The sequence below is a fragment of the Stegodyphus dumicola genome, chromosome 8, assembly GCF_044657685.1.
Source record: "Stegodyphus dumicola isolate Sdum_Otavi_A_Nest chromosome 8, ASM4465768v1".
Lineage (NCBI taxonomy): Eukaryota > Metazoa > Arthropoda > Arachnida > Araneae > Eresidae > Stegodyphus > Stegodyphus dumicola.
This window is the reverse complement of record NC_140775.1, coordinates 172512042-172528907: the sequence shown is the minus strand read 5'-3', so window position 1 is coordinate 172528907 and position 16866 is coordinate 172512042. Positions and strand designations below refer to the sequence as shown.

General features: G+C 31.5%; 1 protein-coding gene across 5 annotated transcripts in view; it reads left to right on the top strand.

Annotated features, from left to right (window-relative positions):
* The first annotated feature begins 1507 nt into the window (after nt 1-1507).
* Nucleotides 1508-16866, top strand: part of LOC118197170 (1-acyl-sn-glycerol-3-phosphate acyltransferase epsilon-like) — a 27864-nt gene continuing 12505 nt past the window's right edge. Inside the window, exons 1-6 of one of the 5 annotated variants that reach the window (XM_035368673.2) lie at nt 1508-1629; nt 4310-4505; nt 4983-5061; nt 6020-6135; nt 11954-12040; nt 13975-14065. In XM_035368673.2, the coding sequence (XP_035224564.1) occupies nt 1613-1629; nt 4310-4505; nt 4983-5061; nt 6020-6135; nt 11954-12040; nt 13975-14065 (586 nt within the window). In that variant the 5' untranslated portion in view covers nt 1508-1612. Of the gene's footprint in view, nt 1630-3528; nt 3779-3896; nt 4113-4309; nt 4506-4982; nt 5062-6019; nt 6136-11953; nt 12041-13974; nt 14066-16866 lie in introns of those variants that run through there. The other 4 variants (XM_035368672.2, XM_035368674.2, XM_085822755.1 and 1 more) reach the window with 4 other exon arrangements.

The following is a 16866-nucleotide window of genomic DNA, read 5'->3' as shown; positions in this document are numbered from 1 at the left end:
AAATTTGGAATTTGAAATTTGTTTTATTATCGATTTTATACTTTGTAACACTTTAAAGAATTTCTGATTATGAAACTCAATGATTTCAAAGCGAGCAATGGCAACACTGCACTGAGAAAAAGAAAAAGAAAAACATTTTTATCTACAGCGCGCGAGACTGTGTATCGGAAATTCTAAAAATATGCTCATTTAAAAATTATTTTGCTATTTTGCTGTTAATTTGAATTTTATGGTTTAAGTTCGAAGAACATGATATTTAATAAATAAAGGTAACACAGGAAACGTTAATAAAACGCCCCTTTGGGTGCAATGTAAAATCCCAAAGCTTTCAGATTTTTTTTTTTTTTTTTTCCCGCTTTTAAATGAGTAACCAAAGAAATTAATTCTGGCAATAAATTTGCTTTTAAATAAGTGGGGAAGTTTATCAGAAAAAGCATTCTGAATATGCCAATTATGTCATTTATGTCATTGCCACATACAGTTATATATATTGGATTACGAAACGTAAAGGAAACATATTCATAATTTTTGAAAGGAAAAAAAAATTTTTGACAGCACAGTCGTTACACAAAGGCTAGAAAATTACTGTTAATGAAATTTAGTAAAATGTAATCATTTCAAACTGATAGTGAATTGGTAAAAAATGCTGTTCTTTTGTTCTTTCTTCGCGTGATAAATATATCTGCAAACCAGTATAAGCATTAATTTATCTGCTTTAACCACTAGGAAAAATTTATTGAGAAATAAAAGCATAAAACCCGTGAAAAAGGCTTCATCAAAACAAAGCAAAGAGGCTAAATGTAAAAAAGCAAAACAAAATGAGAAAACAGCAAGCTAAACTCTTTATATTATAATCTTAAACCCTTCAGAAAGTGCTTAGGATCAAAAAATTTTTAAAATTTAAGAATATTTAAAGCCGTAAAACGTAAAAAGGAGAGAAAGAAAAAAAGAGTTCTTCTATTACGAAAAATATGCTGTTAAAAATAACTTTTATTCATCCCAACAAAGTTGCAAAATTTCATAAAAATTAGGCTTGTTATGCCAGTTAAACAACGCTTAAATTTTCTGTTAGTAAATATCTGTGGGACCGAGGATTTTATCCATTATTAGGGAACGTCCGTTAAATTTGAGAGTATTGATTTCCTGTTTAAAAGTCATAGGATTTAGTGACTGCCCAACAAGTGCCCTTCAAAGTGAAGTATCCGTTAAAGGAGGTTCGACTATGCTGAATATATTTCAATTTATATCAGTTAGATGCATGATTATAGAAGAGTAAATTACCTGTTCGAATTTCTAAGAAGTGCATTCATTGCCTTTAAGTAATTCGGTTTGTTATCGAATGATAGAGTGGTTAAATATGAAAGATAAATTAATGACTTTATGCTATGCCGAGTGGCAACATATTGAGAACCGGCTACGTGTGAGATCGCGCGGATGATAAGAGTTTTCGTTTCGTGCAGCTGCAATACATTGTTTTTAAATCACTCAGTTTGTTAATGAACAACAAACTGACTAAATTTGAAAGCTAATTTTAAGATCTGTACTTTGCTGAATGGGAAGACTCGGAAAATCCACTATGCTGGAAGGCGCGTAGAAGAACATTGAAGCTGTGATGTTTCGCTCAGCATGGTAACACCTTCCAAAGAATATTTCTGGATTCTTTACGGTCTACTCACCCATTAGTTTTGCCAAGACAAGATTTTATATGTTAAATGAGACTAGCGCACCTGCTTCGATTTGTAAAAAAAGGGTTAATATACTAAGAAATTAGATTATTTTTTAACTGAAATATTTGTCATGTGTCCCAACTAAACGGAATTAGGTACATTACGTCTTGACATTCTTCTGAAATTATGTCCAGCATGTTATTTAGGGAATTAAATGCCACTTTAGGCGATAAGTTGATTAGCAGTGTCAGCTGTCACACCACTGGGCTCAGTTCGAATTTCTGAGAAGGCATCTCTGTTAATAACAATATAGCGTACTTACAGCATTGGAACCCTTAAAATCTTGTTCAGAGGAAAAGTCTTCTCAAAAGTCTGATGCTAGTGAAAGAGAAATACAAGACCCTTGAACTCCATCCCCGTCTGCCTCCTCGGTCAAAACCTGAGCCTTCGCCTAATTCCATTCTAGTTTTATAACCATAAGATACCCAACCTCAACTGTAACCTTAAGAATTAGTCTACTTTAAAATAGTATTTCGAAGACAATTTGCATTTTACAATATTTGTATCGATTAGAACATATTTCAAACATATACAGAATATTATTATTAAAACATCATTCCGTTGCTCAGACAAACAGATATGAATGTTGTGCCTTGGCAGAGCAACAACGAGGAAATTTTACTATTGTTGTTTTGATGAGATTACGTATAGGACAGGGCTCATTTAAAGTTCCATAAAGCACGCTAGGCTTGGCTATGTGCCAAAAGGAAGAGATATCTAACGAGAAGGATTTTCTCAGAGAAATTTGCTAGCTTTTATATCCTACTAGGCGAAAATTGTCCGGCCAGATCAGTCAGAAACAGAATCCCAGGCAAAATGCACATGCTTTGAGCTACAGTCACTTGGTCAGTGGTGGGCCTGGAGTTACAGAACTCTTCTTGTGATTCCCATATGTTTGTAATTGGGCATAGTTCTTAGAGGTTTTGCTTGATTTAAACTGAGGAATTCGGATAAAAGTACCAGTTCTGCTATTCAGCATTTCCGGATAAAATCATTGAGCTCGGGTAGTTTCTTCCTATTCTTGTTTTTAGAGGAAGTTAGCTTGGAGAAGGCGAGTTTTAATGGACTTCCGTGCATGCAGAATAGATATGAAGTCATTTCTGTGGTTAGAGGGTCCACCTTGAATCCAGTCATATGAACACAGATTTCGCATGCAACTGTAATCATTCAATGACCTGCATCTCCGATTCATCTGTACTAGTTCAGATAACAATAAAAATCACTAATTACTCATAATTAATGTAATGAATAATTTAAATAAATTTTAAGCAATAATTATTTCGTTATTCTACTTTTAATTGAAATTTTATAGGAAATACAATTTATCAGTTTTCCCTTTTTCCAATGTTAATCTTTTTGGAGCTCTACGTCTGTAGGCCCCAAAAAGGTACACAGTTGTTGGCTTTAGTTTTGCAGCAGAATTATTTGTGCAAAAGATAACTACATTAATTCATAAATTTTCAATTCACATCATCGTATTTTACTTTTTGATTGCGCATTAAATATTCCACCACGAAGGCAACGTAAGTTACGGTTAGCTCTGCTTATTTATTGTGAATGGAGTGGTCTTTCGATGCGTTCTATGCAGCATTAGAATAAATTTTGTCCTGGCTCGAAATGCTATGTGTTCACATTTCGTGACAAATGTGCAATAAAAAAGGGACATATAAAAAATTACTTCTTCTGCCTGAGAAGAATGATAAATTAATTCTTCGCGAACGACGTCATTATAGAGATTTTATTGATTCTTTCATGGCCAGCTGACACAAATAGCAGTCTTAACTCAGTCGTATATAAAATACGTATTCTTATTGCGAACATACAAAAGGAAATTATAATTGTGCTACATTCTTTTGTTTCTGAAATGTTTTCCACTGGCGCCAATCCAAAAAAATTTACCTGAGATGCGTCTACATTGACTTGGTTTCTGCTCTGAAAGATACGTATTTGGAACCCACGAGAGACGGCGGGGAAATGCATTCCTCGATGTGCAAGAAATGCATTTTCATAAAAATGCGCCAGTTTCACAGCGATATAACTGCCACGAAATGGTTGGTGAATATAAGTGTTTAATTATAAAATATTAGAGAGTAATGCGAGTTATACATTTATTTCTTACAGGACAGAGAATCAGAGATCGATACTGTTAAACGCTGAGTAGGTTTATGCGCATGGAAGGAGCTCTTAATAGGAGCGGTAGTTTGGCGGAATTGTCGAGTTCTGCTCTGTTACGCCGGCTATACTTTTGCTGTTCCAAACAAATTTTTACTGATAGTGTGTAAAAATCTAAATTTTCACAACTGTATTTCAATTAACGGCGTAATGAAGCAAAGTTTTTTGCAGTGGTGGAACGACGACGTAACTGACCGGTATGAAATTTGAAAAGTGAGGGAGAGGAAATATATCAATTGCTATATGTTGAATGCTTTTAAACCGGCTACTGTACTTACGCGTTGAGATGAACTTTTTATGATACTTGCTTTCTTTTAAATTAAATTTTTCGCCGCGAATATTTGATTACTTGTTTAGCGTGAAATATTAAATCGTGATGTTTGTTTTTTTCTTTTTCTGTATGTTTACAGTTTGAAACATGTGAAGATGGTCGTGCCGACTATTGTCATGTTCGGTGTTGTCCCTCAGTATTTTCTTATTTGGTTAACTTGGAGGGTTGTGTCCTGTTTGCTACCAAATTGGATATATCAAGCCGGGGACGATATTTATTATTCTGTGTATCAAAAACTAGTACTTTTCTTTTTCGAGCATGTTACCGGCACTAAAGTAAGTTTTTCTAATTATTTATCGTAGTAAATTTTCTTGTTTTAAATTTTATTTTTGTTCATTAGAAACGTTTTGTTGTATAAGACAACAAAAAAGAAGATACAGTAATGCTAGGACTATGATGTTTAAAAAATGTGATCTGCAATATACTTCTTTACCAATTATTATTTTCAGTTGCTTAACATTATAAACTGAATCTTAAAATGCCGATCAGAAATTTTTTAGTTTGTGTTTCCCTCCCCCTTTAAGAATAATTTTTTCCCTGGATTTTTAAATGTTTTTCTTTTTTTCTAAATGCTTCTCTTTCTTTCAGCAAATAGAAATGCAAGCAAAATAAGAGAGTTTAAGTGTGACTACTAAATTTGTGTTATATCTCTTTTCAGGAATTTTGAAAATTAAAGCCTACTAAATGAAAAACTCATTTGTTGTTTCTGCAATTCATTATTAAAAATACTTCTTTTTTTATTTTTAATATAGCTCATTCTCTACGGAAATGTTGAAGAGGTTTCAACTAAGAAAGAAAGGGTTATATATATCAGTAACCATCAAAGCACTGGTGAGTTTTTTACTTTGTATGAGTGTCTTTACATTTCCTGTATTAAAAAAAAATTCCTCAGTTCTGTATTTTACCCTTGTTTTTGAAGCATTACTTATATTTTTTTAATAATTTATAATCCTGTACTAATGTAGTACTGAAATTTTAAGAGGTATTCTAATATATTTATATAGTTTAGGACTGATAATAAAAGGAAAGCCCTTAAATTTGATTATAGACATTAATGGACATATCAAGTAAATTTATTACAAAGAAAGACAATTTTAAATTAAAATGCATTCTGAATTTTAAAATAATTGCTTTGTAGTTCGTCGATTAACATCTTTTATGAATTGTTGTTTCATTATGCTTAAATTATATATTCTAGAAATATGTTCTTTGTTAAAAATTAAGTTGCAAAATTATTGATGTTAAATAAAAAATATATTATTATATAAACATTATTTTACATTTTAATTGATTTTTTGTTGATCTAATCTTGGTGTTACTTTTTAAATCTAGTGTGGTTATAAAAATATAATTCTGTTTACAGAGAAATTATTTAATGCAACACATGGAGTACATACAACTATTGCTAATTATCATGCTGACCAAAGAAGGGACCAGCTCCTTTGTTGGGGAGGGGGCATTTAGCTTCTTGCACCCTTTTTGTTTATGGTTCTAAAAATGAAAATTATTACATATGTACTTATCTAGATAAAAATGTTATGGATAGAAAATTATATTTTTGGAAAGCACTTAATGCATATTAATCAGCTTCAACCTTTTATATGAATTTTAACTGCAAATTTTAAAGAGGCTGTTACCTTAAATGTTGCTTTCTGCATATTTTATAGTTGTTTAATTACATGCTTATTGAAATTCTGAAAGTATATGTAATATATATTTTTGTAATTTTCTGTCATATCTGCACATATTCTGTTATTCTCTAGTTTACCTTATGTATTTTATTTTTTAGTGGACTGGGTCATTGTACATATGCTAGCTGATAGGCAGGGCTCCATAGGTCATGTCCGATATGTCATGAAAGATTCTCTGCAACTTGTTCCAATGTATGGATTTTATTTTTATGAGGTTAGTAGATTAGCAGAAGATGTAATAAATGTATAAAATATTAGAACTTTATTTTGTGATAATATTTTTATAGTTCATGCCACAATTAAAGGCAAATGAAAATTTTAGGAGACCAGAAATCTTAATATTGATTGCACTGTTCTAGGATCTGTGGAATTTTATCTTTTTAATTCTTATTGTGAATTGTTAATTTTCTGTATTGCACAATTTTTGGAACTACTCTTATATACTCCCTCAGATCGCCAAATGCGGCGACAAATTTCTCACCAAAAATGTTTGGCGAGAAACTCCACATTGCCATATTACTATCTAAATTTTTTGTCAACATTTTGAACTTTAAGCCTAAAATGTCTCCAAAAACGCGGTTTTCGCACATGCAAAAACCACATTTTGAACACACAATTTAAGCTAAAAATTCGAAACAAAAACAAAAAATTTAGATACCAAACACATAAAGTTTGTAGCCAAAAATATTTGACAAGAATCCATGCACACAGCGATTTGTTTTAACTTAAAAAAACATCTACGAATTACACAATTTAGGCAGAAAAGGAATCTACGAACTACACACACCTCGCTTCAATAAATTAACATAACAACAATAAATTTTATATAATACCATGTACACAGCATTCTGTTTAAACTTAAAAAAATATCTACGAATTGCATAGTCTAGGCATTGCACACAAATCAACAAAATAAACTAAAATAACTAAAATAAATTACAAATAATTTAAAAAACAGCAATAACAACAGAAATTCATAGTAAAAAAACAACTTAACATTCTACAAAATAAAATGCACTTACCATAACCGATGCTTCTTCGGACAGCAGAACGTAGCTTTAACATGCCGCCATGTACTCTCTATGGTATTTATATGACAGCCAGACTCGCTATCCGCAAAATTCATACTATGGTTCACAAATAAATAGTTGAAACCTTCTTTTCCTAAATCCTTGTAAGATTTCCTGCCTTCCGAAAAAATAGCTGTACAAGGCTCAGTCCACTCTTTTAATATACTGCATCAATGTTTCCTTACTTCTTTCATGCACAGCCACTAAAAATAATCTCCCAGACCTTCTTGCAAACATGTCTCTCATTGCAATATAGGCCATTTCAAAACACACACGACACGAACCAACGAGCAATTAAACCACTTCAGCAAAAGAGTTTTCAACATCAAAAGGGTTGCCATACAACATGCTATCGTGCCAAAAACCAATACAGAACACATATCGCCACATTTGGTGATCTTAGGGCGCATATAAGAGTAGAGCCCAATTCTTAAATATGTGCGTTTTGGATGTAACAAAATTAGTGGTCAGAAATTTAAAGGGTAAGAGAAACAGCAAAAGTAACAAATTTATTATACGATATGAGGTGAAGTATGAATGAAAGGGTGGAGAACACAAAGTCATTTTAAGAAAATATGGAATAGAAATATTTGATAATTATATACAATTACTGTATATTCAAATGATGAATGACCAGCAACTATAATATATGCATCATACTGGTGATGGAGGGACTGGGCATCCTCTTTGGCAGATACTTTGCATCATTCATCATTTTATAATGCCCATCAAAGTCATTTTGACTTTAAAACAAATTGTTATAAATGCTGTACTTAAACAACTAATAGTGAATAAATTTTTGAATTTAAATCAATAATGTATTAATAATACAATAATTGTTATAAGTCATTATTATTATAAAAATGGGCATTTTTCTTTTGAAATTATGATTAAAATAGCTTGAGTATGATGTTAGCATCAATATATTTCATAAATTTACATTTATATTGCTTGAGAAAATTTATAATCTCATAATTTTTAAGTATTTTTAGCAGGTACAGTCAAAAGTCTTTAATCCAGACTCGTCGGGACTTCGGCGATTCCGGATTATCGATTTTTCCGGATTATAGATCATCAGTTTAAATCTGGTAAGATGGCATGCAGAAATTACAAAATTAAAAATATGAAACCGTAATTTATGAAATAAAGAACAATTATGATCTAAAGGGTATCAAAATTTACAAAAAGAAAAAGCTTAATATTTGTTTGTTTACTTTATTAAATATTTCTTTCAATGTAAGTTGTTTAAGTTGCTTCATTTCATGTGATAATACTTTCTCTTCAATTCTATTAAACAGACATAATTTCTTGTTTAGTTACAAGGTTCCGCTGTTCAAGTCCTATAATTGCTGTGCCGAGAATACCGACTAATTTGTCAATCTAAATGTTTTCATTTTCAATAACCTATCTGTCACTTTCTTCACTATCTGAAGCGAATTATAATGACGAGGAACTTGATTTAAATCATATCAAAGACGGAGTACATCGAGATGAAATACTACATTTAGTATAAGGAATTATAAGCCAAAAAAAATAAAAACATCTGCCCTGAAGATAAGTATAGTGCTGACAGATCAACTTTCAATTCATTGCGTGCTACAGCGTTTCTCCCCCCCCTGCCACAGAGAAGCGTGAAAATTATAAACGGATTTCGGATTTCAAAACATACTTTCGCTTTGTAGATCCTTTACATATTAGTAAATATATATTGGAAATTCTATTTGACATAATCGAAAGTTCAAGCTTACTTTTATAAAATTGCTCTAACAGTCTGCAAAAAATAATAAGCCGAATCCAATTCAAAGATTAAGGAACAATGCAATCTGCAATTAGATAATTTTAGCTTAGCTTATACCGTCCGTTATACATTAAACGTGCACAATATGTTACGCTTGTGCAATATGCTTGTGCACAATACGTTATGCTTGCGCACAATCGTAAACGTATTATGCGCTTGTGCACACGCAAATTCGCAGCCGTAAAGGTCTAACGCGCATGCGTAAACGCCTATGCGCATGCGTCAAGGTGATGCATGCGCAGAAAGTTTGTAGCTTTGAGGTCAGGATTATGGGTGTCCGAATTAATGACTTTTGACTGTATATGCAAAAACTGGGACTCCACATCAGAATGTGCTTCACTCTATCAGAGTGATACACAATTTCACAGGCATACTTAATGAATCTAGACAAGTATGCACTTGTCTCTGGTCTTCTACGGCATCATTCACCAGTGCCAATAGGAGAGCAGTAGTACTTCTTATGTTGCATGCTTGATGTTGCGGAATGAGATCGCTTTCACATAAGGTATACAGAAAAAATTTTATGTGGTAGAAGAAACTAACTACAGGTTTGAAATCGGCATGCCTATTTAACTCAAAAACAACTCAAAAATCGAACTCAAGAGAAATTGTGTTGCAAATTATTCCCAAGTGTTTTTAATTAATTTTATTTATTTTTTCTCTTTCCTGATGGTCTTCTATAGGGCTCTGGCACTTCCGACTGTAGAAATTAAATCTTGGTTATGGGATATAGTGTTACAAATTCATATTCTCTACTTTCCAGTAAAATTTATACATGGAGTTTCAAGGTATCCTTTATGATTTTTATACGTCTCTTCAGCTAATTGTTGACTAAATGAAATTTAATAAAATCTGATGATATGTTTGCCCTTCTGATACCACTTTGTTTTACGTAAGTTCAGGGTGAAAGCTGTATATTTTGCTGCCTGATGCAATATCCCATGGCTCATAAATTATACCACCCAGTGCCTGCTTAAATTCTGAAAATTTTACTATCCATCAATCCCAGTCTCTGGTGCAGTTGTATAGGTTTCACTGGCATTAGTGCTTGGCATGCATAAGACTGAAATGCCAACTGCTTTCATAACATATGATGCTCACAAAGGGAGGTTTGTTTCATTTTTTAGTGTAGAAATCATGATCTGCATTTTTGATATGCAATTTATAGCATTCTGAACATAACAAAGACATTATGAAAGGTGGGGTTTTTTTTTTATTCATATCTAGCAAGATTTTTTTTACCACTAATAATATTTTTTGCCATGATTAACACGTACATTTTATGCTTGTTCAATGCAGTTATTTAGATAGCCTTTAGTTACCTTCAATAGTAGTTCATTTAGTTTGTTCATTTGAACAAACTAAAAAGAAACTTCATGTTGATGACTATTTTCTTTTCAAACATTGGAGAGAAACCAATCTGTTGTGTCATACAGCTCTTTTACCACTATCACTTTTGTTTAGGATGATGCTAATATATTCTTTTGGCTTAACCATGGATTAGACCGTAATGAAGTTAAATTTCTTTAGCTCGAATATTACTACCTTATGCATAGGGTATTCCTATAAAAGCATAAAATTGTTCTTTCAAAGTGATAGCCTATCGTTCATTTCTCAAGATCCCTTTTGCTTCAGCTTTCGGGTATCTGTTTATAATTTGAAATTTTATTGTCTATAAGCAAAAGCCACACACTGAAAACACTGTTATTATTATTTTTTTTTTTCATATTTCTTATTGTGATTTGTTAACATTATAAGGTCGCATTTCAAGTTAAATTACTTTTCTATGAAGCCTCATTTCATTTCCCTGCCAGAATGTAAATTTACAGTGTATGGGATATTTAAATTAGGTACAAAGAAGGAAGTACTTAAAGGAAGGTTTTGGAGGGTAAAATCAGAATATATAAAGCCTGCTTGATGGCCATATTGCTAACTTTGATTCTCATGATTAGAATTCTGCAGTGTTAAGTTATTGTCATTAGGCTTATTTATACTAACTTAGGTCAGAGCCAGCTTACGTGCTAGTTATAACATGAAGCCGTTAGGCTATACTTAAATTTCATTAATTTTAGTTTATCGTTGTTTTACCTTTGATTTAAAGCCAAAAATTTGACTTCTGTAAGCATGAGTTGGTGCCATCTGATAACCTTTACTTCTTTTCTCTGTCTCTGTTGTATTTATAAGACACAGTGAAAAGTCACAATTCGTGTTTTTGAATTCTAGTCTAATTATATGCTACCAAAAAAAAGACTAACCTGTATCCTCATACAGAATATTTTGTTGATTACCTCTAAGGAATTCTGTCTTTTCCATAGTTTCTCTATTTTGTGCCATCAGAAGGAATGCTAATTTTGTTATTATTAAAAGATTATTCATTATTATATATTTATATCTTCATTTTCATATGTCAATCTGAAGTATGCTTAACTTTCACATTTTAAACTTAGTTCTTTAAAGTCTTCGTTGGATTCTGATAATATACATTTTCTGAAATATTTCATAAAAGAATTGTTATTTCTTTGCTAAATTCAATGGTAAATTAATGAGATATGTGTCAGGTGTTATATAAATTTTGGGCTCTAGCGAAGAATTGGGTGCCCTTTCGATTAGTGAAAAATTTTGTTCAGTTTTGGCGATGAAACCCTATTTCTGATTACCACGATAGTTTTAACTTTGTTTTAGCTTCCTGACTTTTTTTAAGTGAAAATAGATCAATGTGTACATGGACAAAGTTAAGGCAGTGCACAATGCCTAGTTTGTGCAATTCTGGGTTTTTTTTTTCAAGTGAAAATAGATCGAAGTGTACATGGATACCGAGTTTGTGCAATTCTTTTACTTCTTATTTTGGTTTTGTATAGTGGCCATCTTGAAATTATGCATTCCTGGTGCCGATCTTGGCATCAAAAAAGAATCACCAAAATAACAAGGGGCACCAAATTGTAAACTTTTACCAAATTTTATATTATTGTATGTATAAACGCAACATGATTGATAATTTACTTAGCAGTTAATCATATGCATGCTCTTTTATGCTATTTGAAATAGTATTTATTTATGCATTTTTATATTTAAAGTTATTATTTGCATTGATCATTAATATGAAACGAAGTACATATTTTAAATAAAGTTTTGCTTATAAACAATTTAATCATTTTATCTTGTAGCATGGCTGCGTTTTCGTAAAGAGACATTATTTTGACTCAAATAAAATGATATCTTCTCTACAATATTTACAAAATAAGAGAATTCCTGTAAGTATTTTTTTCCCTGTATGAAATTTTAATTTCAATTTAGCATTGATAAAATCTGCCATTTTCTGTACAATTTGTTTTGAGTGGAAAAATTTTAGATTTAATAACATTTTATTCATTTAGTTACTCAAACTGGAATAGTAAATAAAACCAATTTAGAAAAAATTAAATTTTTCCATTGAAGTAAATTCTCCGTTGTTCATGTAGCAAATATTTGAATGCTGGAAGTTTGATATTTTTCTTATCAGAGTCATATAGAAAATGAGCAAATGAGGTAGCCTCAGGTATATTTAGATATTATCTCTCAAAATTCCTTCATGTACATCTCTGTATGATGTAAATGAGGCCAATTTCCGTTAAAAAAAACTTCCACAAAGGCCTTTCTTATTTTTGTCAAATAGCCTCAATCCATTTGTTATGATATATCTAAATTATAAAGTGTATATAATTGCAATGCTGGAGTGTAGATGGCAGTTTCACATTATGCGATACTGACATCTATTCATCAGCATTACAGTGCAGGTTTTTTTTTATTTGTGATCTTTTAGGCTGGTCGCAGTATGTATTTTGTTGTTAAATGCTATGTGTTTTAATCTAGTGCCAGAACCAATCTATATTTGCTAGTTTTGTATAGATGTAGTTATAAAGATGGAATCTTTTAACACAATCTGTATTTATTTATTTATATTTCAATTCTATTGGCAGTTTAGTTAAATAAGCTTTGAGTATGGTATGTGACAGTAAGTTTTTCTGTCTGAGATTATGTAAAGCAGTGATTATCAAGACAATACAAGTTTCTCTCTTAGCGTTATGCTTTTTTTGGGTACTGTTAATGAATTGTAGGGATTTTGTTGAACTCATAAGTTAGTTCTTCATTTCAAATGCAATGGATGATTTAGATTAGAAGCATGTCATTTTCTTCACTATTACGGACCTAGATATTAAAGAGCTACTCCAGATTTAGCTTATGTGCTGCATTTTTGTGGCTGCATCTTAAATATTAAAAAGTATATTAATTAAATATTAAAAAGTAGAATTTTAGGGATTCAAATTTGTACACCAGTTTGCACAATTTCTGTGATTTCTTAAGCAAAAACAGATCAGTGTGTATGTGTGGAGAGAATGACAATGTGTACATGTTGCCAAGTTTCTTCAATTTTATGGTGATTTTCAAGCTGAAACAGATTTTTGTGTATATGGGAAGAGCAACAACAAAAAAGGTAAGGGTTTTATTATGGATATTTCTTTGGATTTAATTTTGCTAATTGTTTGCTGTTTTAGGTAATTCTTAGTATGCTCCATTTTTTAAATTGGTTGTTGTCTTTCATGCCTTAGCTTGGTGAAAAGTTAGTCATAAATGAATGGCGACTTTTTGGGAGAGAAGTGTAGATAATCAGAAAGTACTAAAAATATTTTGTTAAAACACAGTTATGTGAATTTATGTGGTATAATTGTTTTTTTCTCCCTAATATACCATTACTTATGGAAATTTGGTGAAAAATTTTTCTGGCCTCTCAATAGTTCAATAAAAAAGTTTTTGCTATATTAGCCCTTTATATTGTACAATTTTGCAAATCATGTTTATTAACTCTTATACATTTTTATTTTTGTATGTAGATAGCAGATAACATTACATGCAGATGGTAATTCACAAAATTATGATCCCTCCTTTTTTTTTTTTTTTTAAGATTTACTTTTTACTCAGAATGAGGCTGTTTGTTAAAAATAATAGAGAAATAATTTATCTGTGATATAATCTGATCAATTTAAGTAGCATTGGTTAACTACCGGCTCAGAAAAATACTGAAATATTTCATGATTGTTAAAGTTTGAAAAATTCAGCTTAATAATGTATGGAAGGTATTAAATAAAAAATTATTAGTGTCCATTATTAGTATCAAATTAATTTCTTTAAAACCTTTTTGTTATTGCAGACATGGATGGTTATATTTCCTGAAGGAACTCGATATAATCCACTCGCATCTAATGTTATTGAAAAAAGCAGAGCATTTGCCAAAGAACGGGGTGTGTACTTTTTCATTCCTGAATTTGTTAATGAATATTTTGATATTTTGTTTTTGCCTTTAATAGCATATAATAAAAATGTATGACATCATACCACATAGTGTTTTACAGTTGCAGTAATTATGAGATGTATTTTTTGGGGTACTTTTCTGTTAAAGAGGCATCATTTGTCAAATGTGTGCCAAAGCACCAAATGTGCTAGCATGTTTATGTTGTGTCATGATTAGCTGTGCATTATTAAATTGCATAATATCAAGGTTGAATGTGATGCCAAATTTGTACAGTTCTCTGAGTTTTTAAGTGAAAACAGATCAGATTTTTGCAAATATTTGGCATTGCACACATTAAACATTATATATATTATATTACATGATACATGACTGTTATTACAAGTTCTTCCCTCCCCCCCCCATGAAGCTGAACATATCATTAAATTTGGCGCTATCTAGTTACATTTTGCACCAACTTTTATGTTTTTGTGTTAAGTGGGGCTCTAATAGCAGAAAAGTACTCCTTTTTCAAATACAATTATTGAAAAATATCTGCTGAACATGTGGGAATTCTTCTTCTGTTTTAGCCTGTTAATGAAGTGCCCCCTTTCAAAATCTCTTTCTGTTTAAAAAGTAAATCTTTTGATTTCTAGTTTTTGAAGTTTTTAAAAAATATTTTGTACAGTTCATTTTAGTAATATGTTTTACAAAAAAGGAAAATGATGCTAAAATTCATTTCTCACAGTTTGTGTGTAATTTCGATTATGAAACAAATAAAGTCCAAATGTGAAAGCAGTTGGAGAAATAATTATAAATTTTTAGATTAAAGTACCTAAACCTTTTCCTATCACATTAGAAACATATTGTATAAAATAATTAAGATAAAAGAAATAAGCATTAATTTTGAATTTTAAGGTGAGATGGATTATTTTGAAAGTAATGAGTGAATGGATTTTTAGAGCAAAGATAAGAAAGAATATAAAGTTATGATTAATTTGATTGTAGCTTAATGTGAAAAAGAGGAATTGAAAACTGAAACTGAAATAAGAAAAAAATGCAGCATATTACTAAACAAATTTCTTCAAAAGCCTAGCTATCAAAGGAGGGGGGGGGGAAGTATTCTTTCTTTAAAAAAAGAAAGCTAAAAAATAGAGAAAGGAATGCTGAATAAGCTTTTTTGATAGCAGCTGAAAATACTTTGAAGACAAAGATTTATTCAAGAAAGAGCTAAAAATTCAAAGAATTCTGTATAATATAAAAGTGGTTTCTTTTTTAATTCACTTACATTTATCTTTTACTTTATTTTTTTTAAAGTTTTTAGAAACTTAAAAATTATAAGAATTTATCATTTTCTGAGGAATTCATAAAAGTATTAGAAACAGGTAATAGTGCAGGAATGTATTATCTGTGATTGAAGCTTATTGAACCAAAATTAATGTAAATTCTGAGCTGCTATTGATTTATTACAAAAAAAGTTAAATTCATTATATTTTAAAAAGGCAAATAAATAAGCAAAACTAAGAAGTAATAAGTTTTGTGTGATTATCTTAAAAGTTTTGTGGATTTTTGATGATAAATACAAATGAAGTAGTTGAAACACATAAGGAAATTTCATTTTGATGAAAAATACAAATGAAACATTTGAAACATCAAAATTTCAATAACAACCTTGTATTTGAAACATGTAAGAAAATTTCTTTTTGATGATAAATACAAATGAAGCAGTGAAAACATAAAGAAGTTTCACTGAATCTAATGAGCGCCATTTTGTTCTGTTACTTTTTGCCATCTGTCTGGTAAATGAAATTTTTTTTTAATCATTCAAGTTATTAGGCTTATTTGTAACAAAGTTATCAAGGTATTGTTTGACAGTCTTCAAAGAAGTGAACTTGAGACTATTCAGAGAATTTTAAATTTTGAAGAGACAAAATTCCAAAGGGGTGAGGTCTAGTGAGTGTTGGGGTGACATGAAACAATTCATGTCTGGGGACTGAGCTGGCCATTCCAGCTAGTCCATACTGTAACTCTCAAGATATGCTTCAGAAACCCGAGATCAGTGCAGTCGCACATTGTCGTTCATCAGAAGAAATTCAGGACCAATAGCAGCAGCATATGGTCATATGGACAGTGGCACATATTGATCAAGGATCTTGTCTCAATATCTCACACCAGTCAAAATCCTCCCATGGAACACATGCAGGACAGTGTGACCACCTAAAGAGATCCCAACCAAACCATTATTCTGCCACATCTGTAACTGTGTCTTTCCATAATCTGTTGTATCGGTTCCCTCAAGATCAGCTGACAGCTTCAGTCACTGTCCAATGTCAACCTAGATTCATCTGTGAAGAGAACAGTTGTCCATTGTTGATTGGTCCAGGAGATGTGTTTTCTTGTCTAACATAAATGGGCATCTCTGTGCCCTGGGTAAAGGGGATACAAACAACTGGCCGTCTTGCACACAGACCTGTAATGTGTAGCCGTCTGCACACTGTAGTATCTGTGATTCTTCTTTCTGTTGTCACTAAATGATCTGCCATGAGCTGAGGCATAGTAGTTTTGCTCCCCCTTTGGGTCGAAAGAGCTAAAATAATGGTCTCCCGCAGGTGTTGTAGCTCTTTGTCTGTCTGGAACATGTTTTCTAGACACAGAATCCTCAGATTCAAACTGATTCCATAGTCGGTGGACCACACTACGAGAGACATCGAGATGTCTAGTAGTATCAGCTTGTGATATCCCTATTTCCATCCATCCAATTATATGCCACCTCAACAAATCAGGCAGATAACTTCTTCTGGATATTGTCAACGA